At 40.0% G+C, this 27,753-nt stretch overlaps 1 protein-coding gene across 1 annotated transcript in view; it reads left to right on the top strand.

The window, feature by feature from the left end:
* The window catches only part of LOC139214509 (vasoactive intestinal polypeptide receptor 2-like), a 55,199-nt gene extending 27,667 nt beyond the window's left edge, over window positions 1-27,532 (top strand). Inside the window, exons 3-13 of the mRNA XM_070845380.1 lie at window positions 4,861-4,974; window positions 5,995-6,086; window positions 14,301-14,398; window positions 16,729-16,861; window positions 19,008-19,158; window positions 20,265-20,325; window positions 22,357-22,426; window positions 23,853-23,944; window positions 25,722-25,851; window positions 25,994-26,035; window positions 27,122-27,532. Coding sequence (XP_070701481.1) covers window positions 4,861-4,974; window positions 5,995-6,086; window positions 14,301-14,398; window positions 16,729-16,861; window positions 19,008-19,158; window positions 20,265-20,325; window positions 22,357-22,426; window positions 23,853-23,944; window positions 25,722-25,851; window positions 25,994-26,035; window positions 27,122-27,295 — 1,157 coding nt within the window. The 3' untranslated portion in view covers window positions 27,296-27,532. The remainder of the gene's footprint in view (window positions 1-4,860; window positions 4,975-5,994; window positions 6,087-14,300; window positions 14,399-16,728; window positions 16,862-19,007; window positions 19,159-20,264; window positions 20,326-22,356; window positions 22,427-23,852; window positions 23,945-25,721; window positions 25,852-25,993; window positions 26,036-27,121) is intronic.
* The last annotated feature ends 221 nt before the right edge of the window (window positions 27,533-27,753 follow it).

Genomic DNA, 27,753 nt, shown 5'->3' with positions numbered 1-27,753 from the left:
GACCAAACCAGGATAGTGACGTCTTTTGGTTGTGCAAAAACATTTGTTGTCTCAACAGCAGTAAAAACTAAAGTAGCATTACGTATATATATATATATATATATATATATATATATATATATATATATTATAGATCTTGATTCATGCCCTGCTCCAACGTTCAGTGACACTGCAGGAAGCGGTTTGTCCTTAAGATCACTTTTTTACATGGTGGTTTCATCCCTGAAGTGAGAGGCCCATGAAAAACAAATTAGTTCTTTTATTCTTTTTATCTGTGACTCACGACTGCAGCCTAAAGCTCCACAAACACAGTTGTATTTACTCGAGTGTCTCTGTAGTGTTAACGAGCCTGAGTTTCCTCTCCAGCGATGCAAGCTCTGGACGCGAGTCGCCCCTGCTGTGTTAATTAAAGCTCAATGACACGAAATAGAGCAAAATAATAACATGGTTCATATTCTCTGCGGGGGAAAATCTGCTGGGGAGAGCAGTTTTTTGATTCGGTTGGTCAGGCAACAATCATCTCAGGACGTTCGATGCTGCAGACCCAGTGATCATGTTGATAGACGACAGTTTATCTCGCTCTCCCCAGTGGGAATCAAACCCTCAAACTCACAGTGTCAGTACCTTGATCTACTTATTTACTCCACAGCAAAGCATGTGGCATCATCATTGTGTGGCAGAATATGTCATAAAAATCTGAATCAACCAATAGGTGAAATATTAAAGTGTGAATCTAGTGACCAACCAACATTACCGTTCATAGTGTTCTGTCACCTGCATCCCTAAAAATGCAACACATTCTGTTTTTTTTTCACCTGTGAGGTCAGTTAAAGGGTAACTCCTGTAATTTTCCAACCTTGGTGATATTTTTACATGCCAAAACCTTTTGGAATAGGTCCAGCAAATCATTTCATCCGACAGCTGAGATCAGGCAGCACTGCGCCATCACTGCTTTAATGTAATCCTTTGGGGCAACTGCACCAGATCAAAGTAGGTTCACTAAAAGTGTTTGTTTTAGCCACTGCCAGGCTCAGATTGTTATTCTAAGTGTCTGACAGCGTTATGGAAAGGATCCCTACAGAGATAGACCTGGAAGATCCTTTTGGTTTAACCAGAAATAGCTGTTATATCACACTATTCAAACCCACCAAACTCCTTTGATAAATACGGTAATTTTACTTTGCAGAACACAGTTACCTCAATCACTTAGTTAGTCAGTGTGACTTTTGTCTTTTAAAGGGTTGCTTGTGCTGAATAGCAGGACTTTCTATTCATGATCCCTCGCTGGTTTCCCAACACTGGAAGCCACAACTGCCACAGGGTCTGGGGATTTACGTCCATCAATTCAATTAAATTTGGGATGTTGAACAGAAATGAAAATGGAGTTCGCCCACAGAAAAGTCATCCAAACATTTGATGCACCAAAAAAAGGGTCTGAGGTTGAAGAAGGTTAATGGAGTCCTGTGATAATGTACAGATAGAAAAGGAGTCTGTTAAACTAACTGCATGAAATTGAAGTAGGATGATGCTGAAAAGGGAAACAGTGTTCAGTCAACCATCACTTTATTGTGAATTAAGAATAAAAAGAGCTTAAACCAGAGAGAGAGGATTTCCCTCCAGATGCATGCTGCTGCACATTTGGTGCGTCATTGCATAAAGGCGGCGGCCCAGCCTCTGATGTGTTTCTAAGTGTTTCCGTGAAAGCGCACAGAGAAAGGATGGATCACTTAGCGGGTGGATGATGTTTTCTTCATGCACTGATGAGTTCAGATCTGCATCGGAGCATCGGAGCCTTTTTTTTCCTCAAAGACATCTGTTCTCTCACTGTTTCCCATCTCCTCCTCTTTTGTCCTCTCTTGCCCTCTCTGTCTGTTATTTCCTCTTTCACTGCTTCTCCTCTTTTGCTCTCATTTGCTTTCTTGGTGTAGTTTTCTGAAAAAAAATCAGTTGGCCGATGGACTGAATTTAGCAGTTTCACTGTCCATTTCCACTGAAAAGAATAAGCTCCTGTTCCAGCATTATAAATACAATAAGCCCCCAACTGTATGGAGGTGGAAGATCAGAGCAATTCACCAAGACAGCAGATCAGAACACATCATCCTGTGTCCTAAGACTCTTACATTTTTGATGCTCAGGTGCAGGTAGAGTCGGCATGAATGCAGGTTACAAAGCAAGAGAGGAGTATCATAAATGAGAACACGCAAAGCAAGGAAGGACGAAAGAATGAGATGAAAGGACATAAGACAAACAGCAAGTAATGAAGAAAAAATAAGGAATAAAGAGGAAACGAAGCTAAGTAGAAGAGAACAGGTGAAGGGAATAAATACGGAAAGTAAGGAGAAAGAAAGATGGAGGGAAAGAAACAATAAAAAGGGAAGAAGAGGAAAGTAAGAAGGAAGGAAGGGATCATGAGATATTTTATGATCTTATCTCGTGCTGAAAGAAGAATGTGAAAAGTATCCTGTAACTCCTTTTGTCTGTTAAATGTAGTGAAAAGTTGAAAGTCTCCAGAAATGGAAATAGTGAAAGAAAGCACTTAAGTACAGAACCTAAAATAGATGCTGTGGTTGAGCCTTTCCTTATGTATTTTCCAGATATTGAACTTCTTCTGTGACTCGGACCACATCCACAGTAACCCCCCCCCCCGAATCTGAACGCTCCTTCCATTTAAGATATGATAGCATTTTCACACAGAAAGGGATTTAAAGTGGATACATCTAAAAAAAATGCTGCATTTTAGAGTGGATGAAGAAAACCAAGCTATTGAAAACACGGTTAACAGCCAGTGTGGGATTGTTTGTGCTGTGCTGTAGTAAAATCAACAAGACAACTCTCCAACAATCTCTGTGGTTATTCGTTATGACCAATCGATATCCTACCATACCTCTTCTCATAACCCAAAAACACAGCCGGAATCAGGTCCATTAAGGATAAATGTCCATTAAGGATAAATGCTCATAAATCCATATAAATAAATCAGTCAAACGCTTTGCCTCTTAATTGTCAGTTTCTTCAGTGATGCTGTTTGTACAACTGCTGGTAGCAAATTTTCCATGGTGTCGATTTGCCATAAAATATATATGTGCTTTACAAACCTTTAGGTTTAATATACATGAAGAAAGAAAAAACAAACTTTAAATTGCTTAAATGTTTTTGTCCTAGAACATCACAATTTTTCCTGAAAACAACAATGTATGTAGTGAAAACTAAGCAAAAGACAGGACATATAGTAAAGGACCTAGAGTTGAAAGGGTTAAAGCAGGGAAGGAGGTCACAGGGAGCTGGAGGCGACAGAGTGGAGGATTTATGGAGTAATCCCAACATGTCTGTATCTCCACATGAAGATGGCTGCGATGCATGTTTTGTGTGTTCACGCTGTTTTAGCATTTCACGGAGCTGAAATCAGGAGAGGAGATGATTAGTTCTGCTGATGCTGAGGTTTCTGCCGCTTGCACCCTCAAAGTTCACAAGTTTGATCCCTGCAACACGGGGTGTGTATGTCAGCAGGCGCATATCCTGACAAAACAATAATCCCTCAGCTAATGAGGTCGTTTTTTTAAATGTGTGCAGTTCTCACCCAGTTTGCACCATAAAGTACAACTTTTCAAACTCTATAGGACCCAAAATGGAAACAGGCCAAAATAATTTTTAAAAAAAAGAGAAGAAATGGTTCTGGGTTATTTAGTTTCTCACCTCCTCTGGCTACGTTTTTTTTTTTTTTTTTTTTTTGTCCGACTTGACACTAATAAGTTTCTTTTTATAGTGTTTTTTTTTTCTCCTCGCAGTCTCATGCCCTGGTAGCTTACTGGCTGTGTTTCTTCAGCAGGGATCTTGGGAATGAGGGCTACATTTTACCAAACAAACTGTCTCCATTCATCTAGCGCTGAAAAGCCTTGTCGACTGCTCAGTTTGCCATCAGCACTTTTGCACCCATTAAGGCTCATGCTGAAGAGCTGGGAGAGCTATTTTAGGAGGCATTTCTGTTTGTTTTGCCTCTGGAGCGTAGATGGGAGTTTTATATTCATTCAGGGCCTTTCCTATCTTCTATTCTGTTCTGATAGTGTCTAAATCCTATACATATGGATTTTCTCTCACAATTTGGAATAGACAGTGTTTAGAAATGCCAAATCCAAACTGCTTTATGATGACATTCCCATTTTAATATGTGTGATTGTTGTAAATGAGCTTTAATCTGCTCATCTGACAACTCATTATCACTGCATCACTGTTTCTTCCATGCTGCACGCTCAAAATGTTGGTATATTTTGAATACATTTTCCTTCATCATTGCTACAAGTGTGCGACTTCCATCTCACATAGCTGTATTTGTAGTCAGCGCCTCTCCAACACTAGCGTGCCTCCTTCCTCGCCTTCATCTATGAATACATAGCTCAACATATTCTTTACAATTAGTTAAGGTTAAGGTAAGGGTTAGCAAATGAAAATAAAGCATAAATGGGCAATGTTGCTGATCTGGGACATGAGGGAAATACTTTGCCGCACCAGCATCAACAGGACGGCTTTCTTCTTATGTAGACAGCCCGTCGTTACATGTTAACCAGAGGCAACATGTTGGGCGTTCAGTAATACCAAGAGCTCACACTGTACATGCAGCAGTTCACAACAGCACAGACGACAGGTCCTCCAGCCAAACACTAGTATAACACACTGGTTTACATGTGAAACATACAGTTTTACTCGTGTACAGTTTTACATGCAGCAGTTAAGCGATCTGTGCATGGTGTGCATTGGCGCGAACCCCCCCGCCCCCCCAGCCCCCGTTGTGCTAATGTGACTAATCTCTTTAATTTATGTTTCTGTGTGAAAATGTACTCATGAAGCCACATTTGGTTTTGACAGAGTCAGGATGCAAAGGAGAATGGGACAACATAGCATGCTGGAAGCGAGCTAAGACTGGAACGACCATCACCATCCCCTGTCCTCGAGTCCTCAAGACTGTATTCGGCAGAAATGGTGGGTTATTTATTCATTCACTACTGATAATGAGCCATCTACTAATTCATGCACTTTTTTATTCATTGTCACTAAGAATTAAGATGAATCTTGGGCGGTGGACAGCTCTATCTTGGACAGCTCTAAATACAAGTGTAAATGACCACCAAACACACTGTGATCTGATCTTATGACCACATACCTTCTGTAGTGTAGACACTAATGCGCCCTGATTAGTACCCAACAAACACGCCATTAGTGTAGGAGGTCGTGGTGGTTAGAGTAAGCCCTGATGTTTGTGGCCGAAGATGTGAAAGTGAAACAAAGATGCCCGATCTCCATTTGGGCTGAAGATTTGGAAGAGTCCAAAGAAAACTCATGGCCAAGCCGTTTATGAAGGTGTTGCTAGGAAGATGAAAGAAAATGGTTGAACATGGTTACAAACGTAAGATCAAACATTTACAGCTAGTTAACGAAGGGACGGGACCAGCAGAACAAGGCCCTGGCCCTTAGTAGCTGTCCTGGAGCTTTCAATTAGACCACATGGGCTTCATTTGCTGTTTTCCCAACCAACGTTTTCATAAATTAAGAATTTGAGCCTTAATTTAGGAAGAGAGAAGAGAAGTCCCAAAATTGCCCTGAGAAAATGAAAACATCAACAATGAGGCAAACTCCACCTGCCGAAGATGACCATGTGACACGATAAAAAGCTCCTGAAGATGAGCTTTGTGGTGGCATCGCTTCCTCGACAAAATTAAACACATTTTACACTAACGGTATAGAGACCTACAATATAGAGTCAAAAGGTTGAGAACACTTGTTTCTGTTATATCTTAATATTTCCAAACCATTGCATTCCATCTTTCATGCCTCCTTTACATACTCAACCTCACTCATGTGTCCCTCCCAACCTTGACGCCAAACCTCCATCTTTGTCCAGTATGCAGTAAATACAGATTTTTTAGTTTGTCTTTTTTGACATCAGGCCTCGGTTGGTGCAGGGGTGAAGTGTGAAGATAATTTGCTCCTCTTCTCCCACAGGTAACATTAGCAGGAACTGCACATCAGCGGGATGGTCGTTGGTTTTCCCAAACATCACCAGCGTGTGTGGGGCGGACACCAGCCAGGACAAGGTAACAGGAAACGTCTGCAGTGTTTTTTTTTACTTTTCTGTCTGTCGTTGTTGCTGTAAATGTCAGAGCAGTTCTGACTGCGCAGCAGGAAAAGGAGCTGCAGCATAACATGGACCATTAGTGCGCTGTAATTGACGGCGCCTGAAGGGTCGGATGTTAATTAACACCGGTTAGTGGTGAAGGGCTGCATCTTTGAAAGGTCAATATGCTTAACAGTGGTGTGATACATGTTTAAATGTGAGCAATTTGCATGTGAGTGTGTGTGCTCCCCTGCCTGGTTTTTGCGTCACTGAATGGAAAAAACACTTGTGGAAAAACCATTAAACATCACTAGACACTTATAGATGCAGTTGGTGTTAAACTGCATCTATGAGAGTGCTGTAATTTGTTTATTTCCCAGAATGCCTGTATAATAGCGGGTGTGTAGCCAGGCTAAGACATTTTCAGATCAGGTCAGACAGTTCAGCTGCTGAAAAAACAGGTTAGACCACCATACTTCTTTTTCCATGAGTAACGCCTGTTTTCAGACGTGGAATATGGAACATTTCTGACTTCATCTGTCTCTTGTAGTTCTAGCTTTGTGGCTGTGAATATGCTAACATCATTAGAGCGCAGAGTCTGCCGCTTATTTTGTAACTATATTTTTGTAAAGTCTGATAAGCATCACGTTATAACTGAACTGTTTAATTCCTATTTACTCACATGCTGCTGGATATTCATGTATTCATCGCAGATAGGCATGAATTAGCATTAAAACAACGGCGAGAGACTGTTGGTCAGATTAGTCGTGTAAGTTTTTTTTTTTTTTTTTAATCTTTTCTGCACCAGAGTAACACACAGTTCTTGACTGATCTGACGTGAGAAGAATCTTCTCCACAAAATTGGCTCTTTCACGGTGTCTCATAGTTTATTCAACTGGTTGTATGATCTTTGTGCATAAGAAATGAAGACTTAGAGAATACATTTATTGCAGTGGTTTTAGAAGATGGTGTGAGAATATCTCTGTCTGTCAGTGCTTGTTAAACTTGTGTGCTGCTGCTGCCTTTTACGTTTATCTGACGACATTTGATTTAGACATGTGCCGAGTCCGAAGAGAGACAGAAATATTAGCAGATTGCCGCCATGACTTTTACGTAAAAAGTGACCAGGTGGCTTATTCAGACACAAGGCCACCAGCAGCAAATATGAAAGAAATGTAACACTGCCTTTTTTCAATAACATACCAAGTGAACATTTTTTGATGATGGTGTGTCACAGATCACAGTGTTAATACTGAACATATCTGCAACTCAAAGCACTTGCTGAAAGAATCGGTGCATCATTTTGGGACATTTTGTTTTTTTTTCTCAATAGGAATGAATGAATTAATGAATGAATAGGAATTAGACTTATTATTGGGACAAATAAAGACTGTTTGAGGTTTCAGGCATCCGGTTAAGCATTGGTTTGGTGTTATTGGTTTATTTTAGATATTTAGGTAACATATAACTGCAACTGAACTTAATGGCTGTATGTGCAGATGGTTTTAACTACACAGTGAAAAATAGTGTTTTACAATGGATAATAAAAGAACAACTTAAAATGCTGTAAGATGTTACTCATCACTAAGAACAATACCCAAAGGTTTTGTGAGGCCAAAGATTGTCTATTTTTTTTGTGTTTGCTGTTATTCCTCCTCCACCCAAACAGTTCGGGGAAGCAGAAGAAAGAGATTTTTTGGTGAGGAGAATGTTTGGCCTTGTTGGTGATAATTGCTGCTCCCGTCCTCTTTCACTCCTGAGGTTCAGCTTAGGTCACGACTGGTCATATTCTGAATCACCCATTGTGCTTGTTAAATGAACTGCCTCCCCATCTCTCCTCCGTTTCTGTCGCTCCGGCTCCTCGTTCCTCACTCCTCCACCGCTGCCTCTTTAACTTTGCCTCTTTTTCTGTCTTTCTCGTCCTTATTTGCTTTTTTTTTTTCCTCGTGTCACTGCAGGTCTCTTTCTCAATACAATCCACCCAAAACATCCTGAACAATACTCCACATCTGTGGGATCAAAGTGGCCTATCTTCAGCTTCAGCTGTTATATTTTTGCATCACAGAAGAAGAAAAGATGTATTCAGTTCTTGCAGACGCAAGTTGTAAGCTGTAACGTCTGTTAGGCGGACGTCCGATGTTTTCTTTTGTAAAGTGAAGTAGTTTGCCTGGAATCAAAGGAGCTTCAGGCTGTAAAGGAACATAAATGTACCTTGTCGTTCTCCACTCTTCACTGGAAGTTAAAAAGAGGCAAAATGTCCACTTTCTTCTTCAAGCAGCAGATAAATGTGTCATTGAACACTGACTGTATTGACTTTGAACAAGGAACTGGAAAATTAAGGTAGTGTATAAGTTGTACCATGGTGCATTGAAAGACAAAAGAATTCACAGAAATGCAAATACCGTAAAACGATACACCGAAATGTTACTCTCACAAAAACGCCAGCTGTTAAAGACATCTTGGATGTGATCAATCAAAGAGCTTTTTTGTTTCTGAGCTCAGCAGGAGACGAGAGCACAAACAAGACAGAAGCCCTTATTTATTTGCTTTTTTTTCTTCCTGCATGTTGTTGCATCTTTTTGTCTGGATCAGGATGAGCCTGACCAACCTCACCCATCTGACAAAATATTTGATTATAAAGACGAAAAACTTTGATTAGAAACTCCACTCAAAAATCTGGATTGTTTATTCACTGTGATGTGTGTGCTGCAGAACGATGCGTGTGCAGAGTTTTCACACTTGACTGCGGTTTTCTGATAAATCTTCTGAAGGCAGGAAGCTTCTCACAATAAATCTGTCTGATATTTGCATGTTCATTGACTCTGGATTTTCCATTGACGGAGGGAGAGGAAATAGATGTAATTTAAGAATTTTTAACCATTTAATTAGAAACAAATCATTATTGTAAGTGTAAAAGCTGTTTCAATTCCTCACTGCCATGAATTCATTTTTATTTCCATGTAACAACATTTTTGCCCAAAGCAGTTCCATTTTACTACACTGTCTGTAAAACATACCAGAATCCTTCCTTTAAGAGCCTCACACGTGCGTTTAAGGACCTATTTGACCTATTTAATGACAATATTTAATTATATAACTAGTTTGCAATACATTTTTCTAACCCTAAACCTAACCCTAACCCTAACCCAGGTAAGACAAAGAACTCTAAAGATGTTCCTAAACTGGCTGCAGAAGCTTTGTGTTTGTTGCAGTCAATAATTCTGCAAATTATCTGACTTGAGGGTTGTGTGTGTTACTTTTCTTCCTGTTTGCACTTTTACTTTTCAGTGTTCACACATGGAATACATAACACACTATTAATTTCTGTTAAAATAAGGGCTTTTCATTGCTCAGACACAAAGATAGTTTTGATCAAAAATTACAGCCTTTTTCAGATTAAATAAAATATTCAAAGACTTTTAGAAATCAGGCATTTTAAGATGAGATGAGCACAGACAAAGTGGGCATTTCTCCCCCCTAAGGTTTACTTAGGGGACCCAAATGCAGACACAGAATCCGGCGGAGATAAAGCTCAAAAGAGATTTGCTGCAGGGAGAGCTGAGTGAGGAATGGAGAGGAGACCACAGCTTGAGCTGGAGCTGAAGAAGGGGAGCAGAGCTGAGCAGGCGAAGTAGAGAGATGAGGGGATGAGCGGACCCGAGAGTGAGTGTGGCTGGAGTGAGAGCTGGCCGGGCAGGTGAGAACTAGAGAGGCTGATCCTGGCAGCACGGGGAAAACTGGGTTAGTCACAAAGCAAGCAAACAAGACAAGAGGAGAAGTCTGAAATACACAATTGCAGAGCAGCTGAAAGCAACCACTCCGAGGGTTAAACCAATAATCTGGTGAAAAGTGACCCAGGCAGTGGGGTAGATATACTGCAGGTAGATGAGATGATTGGTAGCAGGTTTGTGACTGGGAACAGGTGAGTGCTCCAGACTGATGCCACATCACAAAAAACAAACAAGCACAAGCCCTTTTCACACAGAGATCGCACAATGTTGCCGTAAAGAAGACTCGCCATCAAGACGGCTTTTCCTTGTTTATACTCAACCAATCAAATTGCTGTGGTGTGATTTTGGAGAGCATACTGGCTTTCCTCAAGCAAAAGAGCAGCGTCCCGGCCTGCTGGCTCACTTGTTTTACACAAACACCAAAGTGGCTCTGTTCCCAGAACAAAAATGACCCCCCATTCTGTCTTAGGAGCTTTTCCATTGACGGTGAGGCGGAATAATGGCACAACATCCCCATCTGGAAGAGGCAGGGTAGAAGGGGGCTACAGAGAGCAGACAGGGGAAGACAATAAACACTAGTGGAAGGCAAAACACCGGGAAACACTAGAGACACGACTGCAGCCATGATACTCACTCTCTTTTACACACACAGGATTCAATCTGTCCATTTAAAGTGTATGCAGAGTTGGCGTCACACATGTTTTAGCGTCTCATCAACAAATACGCTTTGATTTTCTCACAAAACGAGTTTAGGAGAGGAAATCAAACACCTTTTTCTGAGGAAGCAAGATAACGAGACACACACACGCACACACACATACACGCTCACACTCACACCGGGGGCATTTATTGGCAGATTGAAATCTTTTTCTTTTTGTTTCTCACAGGAAATTGTCTTTTTCTTCTGCCCTTCATGCCAGGAGGTTTTCTTAAGAACAAAACACTTTCCCTCTCTTCATCCTCCTACACTTGGACAATAATGAGCCTCCAGGTCAGATGCAAACCTTCATTTGTAGCACAAAGAAGTTATTGCATCACATTTATGTTGAACAGATACATGTCCAAGTGGAAAGTTCCTAAAAGAGAGCAAAAAATCATTCTGGAAACTGTGTTTGATTTGGTTTTATAATGATGCATTAGACAAGAGTGCAGCAACTAGACAGTAGGCAGCATCATATTTCTGATTTTTTTTCATTCTGGACAGGTATAAGTCCAAGAACGTCTCTGAAACGTGCCTTTTTGGTCTGTAACATTGTAGGAATTTTGCTGTAAATATTTCACCCTCCTGTTGATAATTCTTCTTGGCATTTGGAAGTCAGCAGCATCTTTGCTTCCCTTTTAAGTTTCTCTTTCATCCGTCTTTTTTGGTTTTTCGACATCTTCGACTTCATCGCTACCATGAGCAACTTGATTATTTTGACCTTCTTTTTGCCTTATTTTTTAAGACGTCAAATTAAGTCAAATCATCCCTCAGTATTTTATTTCCTGAATCTGCTTTAATTTTCGGAGGAATTTGACCTGGTTAATTGGTGCTGACACATTACAAACATTTCACAGTACAGACTGGAAGCAGGACAGAAGGTCACAGAGAGTGCAGACCAGAAATATTATGAAGAAGAAAACGTACTGTGAGTGAGAAACACCTCATTTTCTTTAAATGAAACAAATAACAAATCAGCTTTAGCTCTCAGTGTTCTAAGGAGAAGGAAACGACAGAGTGGTGACTCTAAATTGCCCATAGGTCTCTGTGTGTCAGCCCTGTGATCGGCTGGCGACCAGTCCGGGGTGTACCCCGCCTCTCGCCCAAAGTTAGCTGGGATTGGCTCCAGCTCCCGGTATAGATAATGGATGGATCAGACATTCCTGTCCCCATCAGGATGAATTGTTCTAACTCCAATGATCCATTGGGCAACAAAAAGTACCAACAAATAGCATGTCCACAGGTATTTCATCACTTCTACCTGTCTAATCAACAACCTGCCTGTCCCTCTTCCAATTCAAAGTGATCCCTCTCTGCTTCAACATCTTATTTTTGCAGACAGTATAAAGTGAAGTATAAAGGTTAAAACACATTATTTGCTATGTAAGAAAATGTGTAGTTTTTGTTTGACACCATCGCTTAAGACGTCATTTTGATATTTTTGCGTTTGTCCTCACTTGGAAGATGTCTGAGTTGTGATATTAAACTTCTGCAGTCCTGTGAGTTCTTGTGTTGTTGTTTTTTTTGGCTCTTGGCTGTTGTGTAACTGCAGCTTCCTCCTGTTCACTTGTTTGGTGTGTTTTGGGTCACCAATGTCACAGCTGAATTGCCCATTGTGCTGTTCTGCTTCTCTCTCTCCGCAAATATTGTCAGATCTGCGGCCAATAGTAACACTGGCAGTCATTTCAATCTTGACATAATGCTGATTTAAAGTTCCAATAAGATAATTTATTTTAACAACCCTTGCTCCCTTACTTTTAATCCCTTTAAAGCATCCCTGATTACCAAGATAAAAGGCACTCATCATCAGAGGCTGGCAGCAGAGCAGAAAAACAAACCAACATTAACAATAAGGCTGCAGAGGAGGCCCAGCTTTTCCTTGTTCTGTGTAACAGCAGATTACATTCCAGTGTAATGTTGCCCGTACTGTTTATCTTCATTAATTTGAGCCTTTTGCATGATGCTATGGCTGTGGTTGCAGCATTTAAAAGTGTTTGTTTGGAGGTGGAGTGAACATTTTTACTGTACACCCCTTTGGTGATCTTGTTGCATACTATTGCCGCGCTTCCACCGGCTCGACTTGGCCCTACTCAACTCGACTCGGTACGCTTTAGGTAGCGCTTCCACCGGCCCTAGTACCTGGTACCAGGTACTATTTTATATATATGTTGGCGAGACTGCTGGGAATCTAAGGCCGTAGTTTGTTTGCTCTGCTCCAAATCGGGGATCAGTTTTTTTGCAATGTTACATATTTCTTCAAGTTTTGTTTGCATTCATTTACAAGCGGACCAAAATTTGTAATGTCTGAGGAAACTGCTGTCTGATTGGTCAGATGCACATTTCATGCAGGAAAACAAGAAGTAAAGAAAGAGTAAAAGAAGAGCAGACTCCTAACTAACATGCCATTTTCAAATTTCACTTTCAATGGAGGGATGTCTACGCATGGCGTAGTCATCATTAATTACGTCATTTACACCTATCATGTTCATTCAAACAATACAGTTTAAAGATCAGTTTCGGTTGGAAATTAGTACGTCGATGCACTGGAGTTGCTGAAGGCGCATGTAAAATGTCAGGAATCAATGGAGAATGCATAGTCACAGCTGGCTATGGGAGCTGATTTAGTCCAAAAAAAGGCACAGTGGTTCCTGCAGTTGGGTCGGACCAAGGGTGGATCATGTTCTAACCACGAACTAACCGTCCCAGAGTTTGTTTATAACAAGACCGAGACCACCTCTTCGTCTTAGTCCGATTGTTTGTATGCACTCAAGTGTGATTTCTGTGTTTACACCTCCAGGGTTCGATTCAGCCAAACTAAATGAGGCAGGTGTGTGCCCTGAATTCACTCTCTTTGTCAGTTTAGTTTAATTTCAACTAGGTGAGCATCTAAATACAAACATGATGCAATCTGAAGGCGCATAAAGTGTGAAAACTGTGTTTTTCCTCTGGGGAGCAGGAATGTGCTCAATCATCATCAAGCAAATTGTGACTCAGTTTTCCAATGACCTAACAATTTTCTCTGTTTGTTTTTTTTAAGAAGGGACAATGCACATTAATTGACATCATGTAAACATAATGTAAATGTGCCACATTTAGCCACACAGGCTGATTTTCATCTGCAGTCCCTGACAGGTTGATATATATAGAAAGAAAATGTTTTAATTATTCATACTAACAAGAGCACATAAACACAGACAAACAGTAAAACAATGTCATGAGCACTACCCCAGATTAAGACAGCATGTTTGATTGTCCAGTAGCAGCTGTTTTATAAATGTAAAGACGGAATCGAGGGATGTGATGCTCCTTAGTCGTGTTGGTTTAGTGTTCCAGGTATGAGCTGCTCGATAGGAAAAGGCTGACTGCCCCAAAGGCACTATTTCTGAAAGATATTTTACCTGCCTCTTAACCGGCATGTTGCACAGACACACATTCAAATCAGGAGCCGATGATTGCACTGAATGAAAAGTCAGTGGATCACTAAAGTTATTACAATTCATCCTGCAGGGAATGTTTTACTCTATTTTATGGTAATCCATCAAATAGTCACTGAAACTTCATTTTTAACAAAAGTGGTGGAACAACAGATGGATGATATGAAGGAGGGTTAGCTGTCAACACACTGAGTGCAGAATTAACACAATAACCTGTAACTTGTGCTGGACTGACACACCAGCTGCCTGAGCTGCTGACACTGTTAGCAGTTTCTGATTATTAAAAAATCCGAATATGAGAATAAACTTCTTCTGCCTTCTCTCTGCAGCTGGTTTTCTACGTGGTCGTGCAGACGTTGTACACTCTGGGTCACAGTCTGTCTTTGATCGCCCTCACCACAGGAAGCGCCATCCTCTGTCTGTTTCGGTAAGACCAAATATTACAGTATTATTATAATATATTATATTTAAAAAAAGCTCTATCATTCTAAGCTTGATCTTCAAGATACAAAATAGTGAAATGATACAGGAAAAGTACTTGTTATTACTGACAGAAGTTCTCGGTTTGTATTCTCTTGTCGGCTGTATGTCAGCAGCGTCGGAGGAAAAGCTATCTGTTTAATTGGGTTTTAAATGAACAGACGGTGGCAATTATACAACTTTATCAACAATTGTCATAACACGTCTGTGTGTGTGTGTGTGTGTGTGTGTGTGTCAGTTTACCGACCAATTGGATTTAGTTTTATTCAGTTTGTTAACTTAAATTATGTTGATTAAAGCTTTGTTTTTCCATCACTTTGATGTTGAGCTTAGTTTTAAAAAATCACTGGAGGTTTGACCATAGCAGTAATAGATCAAATTTGCATAAACCACACATCTGTGGAAAGACGTTCTAATCAATTCATCTTCAGAAGTTAAGTAAGAAAATCTTGCTTATATGCCCCTGAAAGGAAGCTCATTTAATGTTTGATTTAATGTGGATATAGAGTAGTTGCACATCTCCATCCAGTAGAATACTGTGTTTGGTTTTCATGGAGCATTTCATTGTTCCTGCGTAACACAAACGGTACTAAATAATACAACTAACTATACCAGTAACGCAATTCATGCATTAAAGCAGCCGGAAATTCCTTCTCCATAAAAGGAGACAAAAGAGGGAAGGATGATGTAGGAGAAATAATATTAAAACTACATTAACATTGAGCAAATTTAGAATAATTCATAATTTTAAAAGATTCAGGCAACATGATGCAACTTTTTTATGTTAAAATCGTAGCTTTTTGATGGTGCAATGACTTGTAACAGGGAGAATGGCATCACTGCTGTTTTTCAAGGGTTAGTTCAGATCCAACACAATATTTGGTTAATACACAACAACACAAGCAAATTAACTGATGGAGGCAGCGGTAAACTAGCTGCTCCTGTGTTCTGAAACATAAAACTTTTTGTCAATGGAGTCTGGTGGCTTTGAAGACAGCGATGTAACGGCTGTTTCTAGTTAAACCAAAAGGATTTACAGCTCTGTTCCTGTAGGAATCCTTTCTGTGATGTTGTCAAATACTTCAATCAATGTCACTGTGTAAGTTTGAGTGGGATGCCGTCGTATCAGCAGAGCAGTAACGTAATGCACAGCAAGCTACAGCTAGATTCTGGCTTTCTATAAAAAAAAATATGAAAGGCAGCTAGAATCTATCTGTAGTCTGCTGTCTGCTGTAGATACCGCTCTGCTGGTATCTGTCGTATCATTTATAGAAAGCCTACTGAACTTAAATCACTTCCCGATGCCATGGCTGTTATAAAAAAAAAAAAAAAGCTCTGATCTCGGCTGTTTGGAGAAAACCAGGTTCCCCCGCTGAACTCCAGCTGCTGCTTCAAAACGTATCTGGTTATTGACTCATACTTCATGTGCCTGGTTTTGTTTTCTCAGATGACAGCATGAGGTCAGCTTGAGGTCATCAACATCACTCATTTGACACATAAAGTCAGACTGCTGTCATCTGTTCTTGGGTTTTTTCTTATGTGACTTCATTGGCCCTATTTATGTGATTTGAAGTACATTTAGTGCAACTCCACTTTTGCTAGCTGCTAAACAGTGCATAATCTGGGTCCAAACAAAGGCGCAAGGCACAAAGGGCTTGTATTTAATAGTCTCTTGATTAATGATATTGATAATTGAGGATGAATCTTGATTAATGCGGGCAGCTGTGGCTCAGTGGTAGAGTGGGTCGTCCCTCAATCAGAAGGTCGAGGGTTCGATGTCCTTGGGCAAGACACTGAACCCCAACTTGCTCCTGAAGCAGCTTCAGTGTGTGAATGAGTGTGAAAGAATAGTCTCCTCCAAATTACATTCCTCCTGTATGAATGATGTGTGAATGGGTGAATGAGGATGTCATGTGAAAGCGCTTTGACTAGTTGAAATAACTAGAAAGGTGCTATACAAATACAGACCATTTACCATGATAGGTGTGTTTTGGGTTAAACATAGGGCCCTGTGTAAAATACTGTGACTTCACTCTCGTAATATTACGACTTTTCTTGAAACATTATAACTCCAAATCTCCTTCATAGCATCTGGACGCCCGCTGTGCTAATGCAGTAATTATATCAAAATGAATTGATCAACATTGATCAACATGATAAAGTGGCCCAAGACCATTCAGAGCTCACAAAAGTAAAAGATCATATCCTATGATAAAGCTAATTTCCCATTATCTGCGTACCTATACATCTGTGCATGTCTGTGTAACATCTGTGCAGGAAGCTCCACTGCACCAGGAACTACATCCACCTCAACCTCTTCTTCTCCTTCATCCTGAGAGCCGTGGCCGTGTTGGTGAAAGACGACATCATCTTCAACCGAACCACGCAGTGCTCCAACCAGCCGTCACTGGTGAGGTCGCCACCTCTGTCCTCACTGATCGGTGTCCTGAGGGAAACAGAGATCAGGGAGCTAAACACTCGTGTGTTAACAGCTCAGTCAACAGTCCCTGTGCTTCCAGCCGCAGTTTGTAAAATGAAATGTGAATTAGGTTTTACTGAAATGAGACTCAAGGTTTTTCTATAGACTAGAAAAATCTTATATCTTATAACATGATGAAAACTGGCGAACCCTCCACTGTCAGTTCCTTTACACATACTAGATTTTAATTTTGTAAGGATCTCTTTGTCCCATACACAGTAGGGATGATGGGAAACTCCTCTCCTGCATATTTTGTGTTGTGATTCAGGGCTGCACATCTTTTGATTGCAGTACCCATATGTCCTCAACTTCTGGTACCAAGGCCAAACATTCTTATGCATTCTTTATGTAAAACATCTTGCAAAACACTTTTTCATTCAACAAAACCAGTCAAACTTCTCAAATGCATCAGTGTTTAATGAAGTACACCTACAGAAATCTATCAAATGGTCGTCTTCTTAGGATTTTAAAAAGTTTGGATGGTATGTGTAGTCCAGTTGAACTCAAAGCAGTTACTAAGCAGTTACAATGGATCAAACAAACGCCCAAAAAAGTGTCAAAACATCAGTAGAAACCCAAACTACTCATGCAGCATGAAAACACTCATTGCCACACCACTGAATGTGCTACATCTGGCCCAGCTTTGTAGCTATGAGGAGGCAGTGTGTAGCGTATGAAGCAACATTGTGTGTGAGTGTTTGGTGTGAGAGGTTTGTGAGGACTTTTTTTTGCCTCATGAATCTGATGTTCTGTTGGTATCCATTGTTGTGAATCCAAATGTAGTTTTTATTATCAATTCAAACCCACGTTGCAGTTGCTGCTGCCTCACTTGAATGTAGCAATTTTACTGTAAGGCAGTTGCATTTTGAAAAGATGGCAAACAGACCCACACTTATCGTGGATTTTTCCATGCTGCTGAATCCCAAACGCTTCTGCACGTTACCTCTCAAACGGTTTGGGGATGTGATTATTGGTTCAGAACGGCTTGACTGTTTCCTCCGCTTTATGTTTCTGAAGGGAACCGCCTTAGCCTAGTTTACTGACAGAGCAACAGGACTGCTGATCAGAGTGAGGAACGTCACCCACAGTGATTAGGTTGCCAGTTTATGACATCCAAAAAAGTGTTAGAGCCCTGCAGTAATTCCTCTCTTGTGAATTCTCAGTTTTAGATGAAACAGTTTTAGAGATCATTAAGGAGGATGTAGTTTGTGGTGTTGTTGAACTGCATTATGCAGCGAGGTGTTTGTGTTTATAGCCCGCCTTCATTGAGATTAATGAGGTAGGGGTGGACAAAATAAGAGAAACAAGACCACAAACTTCCTCCTCCAAAATTACCACAGTCGATTGAACTATTTAGGAGGATCATTACACATTGTTTTGCACAGCAGTAGAGTTTTCCTTTACTTGCAGCTGTGAGAGAACTATATAAAACACTGTAAAAGATGACACTTCAGTCAGAGCAGTTAAGATGCCAACAATGAACCACAGCTTTGACGGTCTGAATCCACCTAGAACTGTTTGTTCCATCTCCCCCTAGAAAAATAAGAACACAAGATTGAGAATCTTACCAATAATTTACCGACAACTTTCAGTACTTGACAGCTTTTGATCCTCCGAAACATTGAAATTTGATGCTTTGATATTTAGCCGACTCCTCTCCCGTGACATTTCTCTGCTACTCATCTTCATTTGCTTTCATCTTGCAGTGGAAACGTCTCTAATAATTGAAGCAATACTGTCATGGCGCTCTGACCTTTCTAATCCCACCTACTCACCGTTAGTATCGCTGTGATTTATAAATTAAAGCTTACCCTCCTGGTGAACCAATTTTGTGAAAAATGGAAATGTATACCTACATATCAGAATGATTAGCATGACTGGCTGATTAACTCACACTGTTTCTGTAACAACGCTGCAGTCACACAACCTCGCAAACACAAACAATAGTATGTGCACTTTAGGTTGATATGAGAAAATGACATAAAGGTTAATTTATATCACTGGTAATTCTGTTAGAGTTTTATGACATTTGACATTTTAACATTTAGATGCAAAGTTCATAATCTATGTTTTCCAGGTGGGATGTAAAGCCAGCCTGGTGTTTTTCCAGTACTTCATCATGGCCAACTTCTTCTGGCTGCTGGTGGAGGGTCTGTACCTCCACACTCTGCTAGTCGTCATCTTCTCTGAGAACAGACACTTTATTGTCTACATGTTCATCGGCTGGGGTAGGTCTCATCAAAAACCGCTTTCAGTCAGCTTTTATTAAAGGTGTGATCAGCCAACAATGCTATTTGCTCCCAAAAGGGTGGAACAGCCAGTGTGCCTATTTACACCCAGGGGTTCATCCTCCTGGAAGCTGGAAGAAAAAAGCTTTTAATATTTAGTTGTTTCTTTTTCTACATAATTTAAAGACACATTTATCAAAAGTTATTTATTTTTATTTTCATAGCATGTCACTAGTTTTGGTGTATGAATCTAACCAAGTAGTTTTGTTGCCTAAATCTAACCAAACTGCAACCAAAAACTAAAAATAACAAGTCAGCCAATACTAAAGATAAAAGGTCAGCACTGATATTTAGTGTCACATGTAACTTAATCCCCAGTCTCTTCAAAATCTCGTGTTTGATTTGTTTATCTGCCACATCCTCTCCCCTACATGCACTTTTTCTAACTTATATTATGTTATCTACATTAATTAGCTGCCATCTGGGTATTTACACCTGGGTGTAAATAGACACTTCGTTCATGGCATATGGCGTTATCAGTCTACTCTGCAGCTCCAAACTAGAGCTTAAAGGAGACTGAATATTGGACTTACATTCAGGTGAATACAAACATGATTTCTATGGAACCACAGTGTTGCTGCATGTCTGCTGGATGTGTAAATAGGCCACTGTCTGCAAATGCATTTGACACGTCAGTTTGTTTTGGAGTTCTTCTGTCCCAATGTGGCTAAAATGTGGTTACTGCAACTTTTTGCAACGTTTAATTTGATGCTTTCTCTAAATCTCATGACACAATTTGTTGTCCAAACGTATTTTCTCTTGTATCGTAATGCTAAAGAATTCAATATGTAGGTAGAATTATGCGTAGCTGTGGTTCATATTCTGAGATTTCAAATCTGTGTTAAAACCAACAAACTAGTTTCTTGTATCTAACGACATTACCATCATTGTTCTGATAATACATTTAAATACCTATATAGCATTTACATAGTCTAAATAAACAAATAGCAATTAATACTATATAAAATACAAAATATCAATGATAAAAAGAAGTAGAATTATTAATAATAATAAATGTTGCTCTGTTCTCTCATGGCATTTTGCAGGAATTCCCACTGTGTTCGTTTTTGCGTGGGTGATGACGAGGATTTATTTGGAAGACACAGGGTGAGTGCTGCCAACCAATCATGAGCCAATCACTCATCAGCCTGAACATGTGATTCATATTTGGTATTCGTGTACACCATGCATGTAACATCCTTCAGTTATCTTACATAGATTAATATAATTTGTTTCAAGGAGATATAGGATCGCAGGGCTTGTCGTGCACTCTTGAATTGTTTTATTATCCACTTTATTATGTGATATGAGACGGGGTGTTTGAATCACATTAGTGAGAGACACACATTGATATTCAACAGGCACTGCATCTGTTACTTCATTAAATTCACAGATTAAATTTTATCAATTAGATTTCCATCTGCAGATAACCGTGTGGGTGTGTGTCTTTGTTTGTAGAATAATAAGACAAATATCCCACACATCAAAAAGCACACTGGATGAGTTGGCTCGGAAAATGCATTGAGTAGTTATCATTAAGAGCCTGGTGCTACAGATCTGCTCAGACTCTGTTGCACATAATTACAGCTGATACAGCAGCTCATAATTGAGCGAGTCACACTGGGTGGACATAACTTTAGAGGAAACAAGGCAGCAATAACAATTAAGGAACAGCAGTTTGATAAGAAAAGACTGCAAAGTTACGGCTCCTCGGTGTGAGGATGTCACAGTTCAGAAGACCCAAAGCTGAAGTGAGGCAACACAGTGGCTTTACTGAAGGGTAAAGACAGAGAAATGTGCTGTCCGTTCAGGCAACCAGGCAGAGGCACAAGTCAGAAAACAGGCACAGGTCACAAATCCAGAAGATCATACAAACAGACAGGCGGGATATGATGCAGGCTAAACACCAAGAACAATCTGGCAAAGAACTGGACGAACTGACTGGTATAAAATCAGGACTAATGAGCTGATGAGCAACAGGTGAGTGGCAGAGAGGACAGGCAGGCTGATGAAACAGGGGGAGTGTCAGTGAGTGCTGATAGTAAACTGGAGAGAAAAAACTGGCAGGTGCTGACTAAAAGATAAACAGAGGGGTGTGTGCAGGAGGGTGGGGTTAAGGAGCAGGAAGCTCCAGCAAGCAAAAGTGCAATCTTGATGTTAGCAGTAGTAGGCAAACTAGTTTTAACAAAATGAGCTTAATCGCTTATTCTGGTGACACTTGATAAAGGGCACGAGGTGCATTTGAAAGCTCCAGAAAAAAACTACACCTTGAGACCTTAAGATTATGTAGTGTGATGACACAGTGAATGCAGGTAAAAAGGCAGAAAGCCAAAGTGTAGCCAGATGGACCAGACAGGGAACGGGTGTAAATGGGTCGGTATATATACTGAAAGAGTAATAAACAAAGTTCGGACAGGTGAGTAGGAGGATGGGCCTGTCAGGTGATGGTGAATGGTGGCAACAATAATACACGACATTATTGCAGGTTCGGAGGGAGGGGCCTGGACTGAAATGACAAATGAAAGAATCAGTATACAAGCAAATGTACAGGCTGGGAGAACAAAATGGCAAAAATCAGACTAATATGATACAAAAATGATGCCTTTAGACTTGACTTTGACTTGACTGACATGTTTTATTTGAGACTTGGCATGAGCTTTGAACGCTTTCAAGGTATGGCCATATGACTGGGGATGAAAGTTAGCTTTTAGCTATATCTTTGTGTAGTGCGTTAGATTTCAAGCACTGAAATGTATGATTATATACATTGTCCCTGTTAAATTAACTTTGAAATAGACAAATAAAGGAAGAATTGGCGAATATGGCTGAGAAGAGGCATGTCTGAGCTACCTCGCTTAGCCTCTGACTACTGAAGACCAAACACAAGTGGCCTAAAATTAAACCTAGACTTGCCCTGAAGAACCTGAGATTTGGCTTAAGATGTGAGTGACTTAAAATAGTCGGATTCAGCCTTGGAAACTCGTTTTTCACATGAATCTCTGGAAAACATCTGCAGAAAATGGAGTAGAGGCTGTCCCTCTGCTTGTAACCATCCACTGTTTCCTGTTGCTGTTATATTTCACAAATGCATTAGAAATACTATAATAGCTACATTATTGTTATTTATCGTTCCCGCAGATGCTGGGAGACAAATGACAACCCCATAGCCAACTGGGTGATCAATGGACCAATTGGATTCTCCATTATGGTAGGTTGAGGTTCATTACCTCCTGTTTGTCTGCGGATGTTTCACATGATTGTTGGTTCAAAAAGCATTCAAGTGCCTCCAAATGGAAAAATGCATGATAATATAAAAGGATATAGGTGCCTGTCAGGCTTTCCGATATGAATGGCGGATTTACCAGTCACAACAAGTAGCCCTTGATTTCAGACAGAAGACAACAAAAGCAGGCTCCTCATTTTTCACCGGCAAGCATTGATTTTCTCAGCTGAATCATCAGGTGGTGCGAGGTTGTTCATTAACCTTAGCTCTGTGATGGTTAGAAACTCCTTCCTTGGCTGACTCTTTTAATCACACTCATGATGATGAGAGATCTTGGCTATATAACATGACAGAAGCCGCCCACATTGAGCCTGGGTCTGTTCGAGGTTTCTTCCCATTAAAGGGGAGTTCTTCCTGCCACTGTTGTTCAATATAATATCTGATGCTGCTCATGTGGGGATTCTTGAATCCTTAATTTTGAATTCCTGAATCGTTGGGTCTCTCTCTAATTAAAGAGTTTGGTCTAGACCTGCTCTTTATGTAAAGAGTCTTGAGATAACGCTGTTATGAATTGGCGCTTTATAAATAAAGATTGATTGATTGATAACATGATATCACGCCAAATTAACACCACATTATTATCAAGAGTCAAAGCTAAAAAAGGTCTCAGGTAAAATCATGTAGAAGACATACAATGCTTGTAATGCTGGGTAGAGCTGGTTGGCTTAGTACACTGACAGATGCTGTTCAGTTGTTTAATTTAAGATATATAATTTGGACATGTAATACCGCAGTAAGACCTATGAATTATTCTCAGTATGTTCCACTTTAACTTTTTAAAAAAAAGTCTTTGAAGATCAGGACAGACTGATGTGTTTGGAAAAGTTATCTCGGGTAAGTAAATCCAATGAGGAGCAAATTACAGCCACTGTTACTCTAAACTCTAAACTCATCCCTGTAGGGGATGTTGCACACCTGAATGGGACTTTTTCTAAACTACAAAATAATCTAGTTATCTAAAGATATTCTGATTAAATATACATATATAATGTAAAGCTTGACAGACCTGCCATGGCCTAATTATGCTAATTGCTAAGATATAAGGGGACAGTTTAAAACACATTAATTAGCAAAAGTCTTGTGAGGTGATTTCACTAAACGTCATTGAACTGTTTACGTCTTTTAAGGCTTTAAAGAGAACCGAAGATGCTCCAGTGATAAAGATGTCTTGTCAGTCAATCCACATTTAACTGGAAGGTGCACTTGCTGTTTTCTAGACTGTGTTTGTGTGTCTGTCTTAACTTTTTATTCATTGCTTTCTGTGGGTAGAAAACACGACAGAATAAAATCACCCCTCGCTGGGTTTTCTGACTCTCTTTAATAGTTCTAACATTTCCTTCCGGTCCCCAAGGTGAACTTTATCCTGTTCATCAGCATCATTCGGATCTTGGTTCAGAAGCTGAGGTGTCCTGACGTTGGCGGTAACGACCAATCACAGTACAGGTATCTCACATAGCTGCATGGAGACATAAATCCCGTCTCCGCCCACTTGGATGCGTGCTGCAAAACTGTTTTCCCGTGTGCAACTTTTAATATGCGCTGGCAGATTGTGTCAACATTTATGTGTCATTAACGCTACACCTGCTTGGTCAGTGTAAGCTACTGTGGATAGAAGAGTCAGCTAAATGCCTCGTAATATAAAAAACCAGACGATCTGAGACACCCAGAACATTTTTTTATCCCCTCTGTGTTTGCTGTCTGGAGAGATAAGAGTGATGTTAACAATCATTCAACACGACAGCATTTCATGATGCAGCCTTTGTGAAATGGAGAGTGGGGGGGGGGGTGAAACCTCTACAGAGCGATATAGTGTCTGTTTGAGTGTTTGCCCAGTCAGAGTTGGTGTGTTTAATCTTCAGGCAATTTTACCCTCCAGGGAAATCTGAGCTGTGCTGAGTTGTCAGATATTCTCGTGTCCTGCGGCTGTGGGGGTGTGAGATTCATGCAAGGTGATGGTGATGAAAACCTGGATAAACCTGATTTGTTCCACTGCAGAACCTCCTGTTAGTGAAGAAGCATCATTGCAGTGGGATTCAGTGTAGGGCTGAGCAGAGGTGACAGTTGGAGAGCGATCCTGGGACGGAGGATTTTTCTGCCTTATATGGGAGCTAGGGGGTTTTTACAATACTACATGAGTCTTATCATCCAGATGTATTTAGTTTCCCCTGTCCCTGTCTCTAAGACATGCATTTGGTTTTAGTTTCATTTGCCCACTGCTGAGATTGTAGAAGCCCCGATGGGACCACTGGAGTCTTAGTGACCAAATTCTGTCTAATCAGGTCCAGACGGTCTTTTCCAGTACATGCCCGGATAGATCGAAGTGGACTCTGTATTATCTCAGATCACATGATTCATCATAATCATCAAAGTAGAAAAAAAATTTCAGTCAAGTGGAGAGTGTGAACTGTGAAGTGCAGGAAAACGTACCACTGTACTGCTGCTCCTTCTGACCAAATCTGTTCGACAGGTGCTGAGCACCGTGCTGCCGCCACTGTTGGCGTTCCTGGTCTAATTATCTACTGATCAGATAAAGAGGTTTTTCACAGACCCATTTCGGAGTAGATTTTATAGAAATATAGATGATGTAGCTGTCATCATCAAGGGAAACATCCAAATAATCCAGCAATGTTTTGTGCTGGTCTGAGGTCAGTTGTATATCATTTGCTATTTTGAGGCCTTGAACTTGTTATGATCCACAATTGAATTGTGCATATATAAGGGTGGTCAGTTGGTCATGTGGGAAACAATAAATAATTTCTGAAGCATAAAAGAAACTCTTAATTTGTGTATTTGCACATATTGAAATCTGTGTTTATGAATGTTTTGCAATGTCTCTGAAATTGTGCATTGCTGCTGAGTTTACCAAATATTTTTCTAAACTTCCAGCAGCACAAACGAAATTCTGTTCACCACTTTTTTGACAAAACAATCTTAATTCAAATCCTTTTTCTGAGCTTTCAGCTGCATTTCGGACAACTAAGCAAACGTCCTCCACTCATAAAGACTTTGGCATGAAATTGAAAGCTCAGACTTAAGGTAGTAAGTGAACCTTGAGTTTAGACTCTTTGTTCAACCACCTTTTTTGTCTCACAGATCATTAAACTATCTGCTTGACACAAGCATCGCATTTTCTTGGGGGAATGTCTAACAGCACTAAGAGCAAACACTGGATCTGTTACACTTGACTGTACATAACTTTTCTTTCTTGTGTTCCTCTCAGGAGGTTGGCCAAATCCACTCTCCTGCTTATCCCCCTGTTTGGGATCCACTATGTGGTCTTTGTTTCCCTCAGCGAATCTATTGCAGAAGATTACAAAATATTCTTTGACTTGGCCCTTGGATCCTTTCAGGTGTTGTATTATTAGTCTACCCACAATGCTGTTTCTACATTTTATTGTCATTAATTCTTGTGTCTAACTTTGTGTTTGAACGTTGAATTGCTTCTTATTTCTTAAGATGACAGCATTTTGTTTTTTGGGGGGTTTTTTTCAGGGTCTGGTCGTGGCCATTCTCTACTGTTTCCTAAACAGTGAGGTAAGCTTTCGTTATATGAAATGAAATGACACAGCACAGTACATAGTGATTAATAATATCAAGGAAAAGTGAAACCCTGCAGCAGGACTCGCATTTCCAATCATACATAATTTCCTAGTATTTAATTTTCCATTATAGAGATATAAAAATAACATATTGTCACGGTTACAAATATATAATTATAAACATATAATTAAAGTGTCCTCGTAAATTAGTCTGTCCTCAGCTGATAACGTGCTTATTTAAAAATACACAGTTTAATTTCAGTGTGGCTTTACGTGGAAACATTTGATTAGCAGTAAATTATTTTGGCAATTTGGTTGAAAGACATAACATTTGCGACTGTGTCCTAATTCCATTGTCAGATTTCATTTTCATTAAACATGTTACAGATTATATAATCCAAACAGCAGTGCAGAAAAAAAGCAGTTTGCCTTTTGTTTAAACATCGACTGCTTGTCATATTGTCTGCCTTTGCAAACAACAGCATCTAAGAGAGTAAAAAACAAGCCATTTCAAGTGAAATCTGACCAGGGAAATTCATGTTCCAGTTAATCAAAGTGATCAAATCAGCTAAAACTTTAAACAAACTAAATAAAAAAACAAATTCACAGTGTAAGTAAAGGAAAAACAAAAGGAGCTCTGTATCATTAATACACAAGAACAGATTAAACTAATGAAGTAGATAAAACACATGATATTTTATTTTAACACTCTTCCCTTCATCTGTGCAGGCTTTCTGAATAAAATTGTCCATAAACTAACCAGAAATAAAAAAACATGCACCAATGAAAGGCTTTGTCATGTTGTTGTTTTCAATATGCGCTGTCTATCCATCTTAATATCTAAAATCCATAAAACTGTTAAAAGTGTTTCATTAGGTGGTGTTACAACTAATCCGTGCATACAAATGCAGCACTAGAGCGGACCATCAGATGTGACACTTTGAGAGATTTAAATCTATATTTTCATCTTTCAACACATTTGGGGGTAAAGGAGTGGTTTGGTGGAGGTTTGATTCATTGTTCTGAACATTTTAATAACTTTAGTTCAAAAGAATATTGGTTTATTTATCTATTTTCGCAGGTTCAAGGTGAGCTAAAGAGAAAGTGGCGAAGTATGTGTCTGAACTGCCGCCTGAGCAGAGATCACCACTTCAACAGCACCTTCGCCTCCAGGAATGGTTCAGAGCACATGGTGCAGTTTCACTGCAACTCCCGAACACAGTCCATCCTGCAGTCAGAGACCACAGTGCTGTGAGGGCCTGAGAGATTAAAAAAAACAAACACATACAGTCTCCAGGTTGACCTGGGTCGAATAATTTTACAAAATGATTTTGACACAAAGTTGAGGTGAAGTACCACGTGGGTGGGACGTGCACATCATTACAGAGCTGATTCCGGTTTTATAAAGCTTTACAAATCTCTGAGAGCCTTCAAAATCTACCTTAAATGGACTTAAAGCTGCTCTGTATCATCCTATAAGGGTGTGCTTGTGTTTGCTGGCAACAAAGAATCATTTCTAGTTAGTCTTTTCATGTCGTGTTATCTGTGTGAGCCAAGAAAGAACGGGTCTAGACGTCAGTCTGTGCATCATCCGCAACCTCATGTTTACAGTTAGTTTCTCCTGGACCTGTGCACATGGGCAAGGTAAGAGCTGTATGTGCTTTGACTTGTGCATGCTATATGCATCCTTTAAATATTTATATAAGAAATATG

The sequence above is a fragment of the Pempheris klunzingeri genome, chromosome 15 (genome assembly GCF_042242105.1).
Source record: "Pempheris klunzingeri isolate RE-2024b chromosome 15, fPemKlu1.hap1, whole genome shotgun sequence".
Classification (NCBI taxonomy): domain Eukaryota; kingdom Metazoa; phylum Chordata; class Actinopteri; order Acropomatiformes; family Pempheridae; genus Pempheris; species Pempheris klunzingeri.
This window is presented reverse-complemented; position numbering and strand designations above follow the sequence as displayed.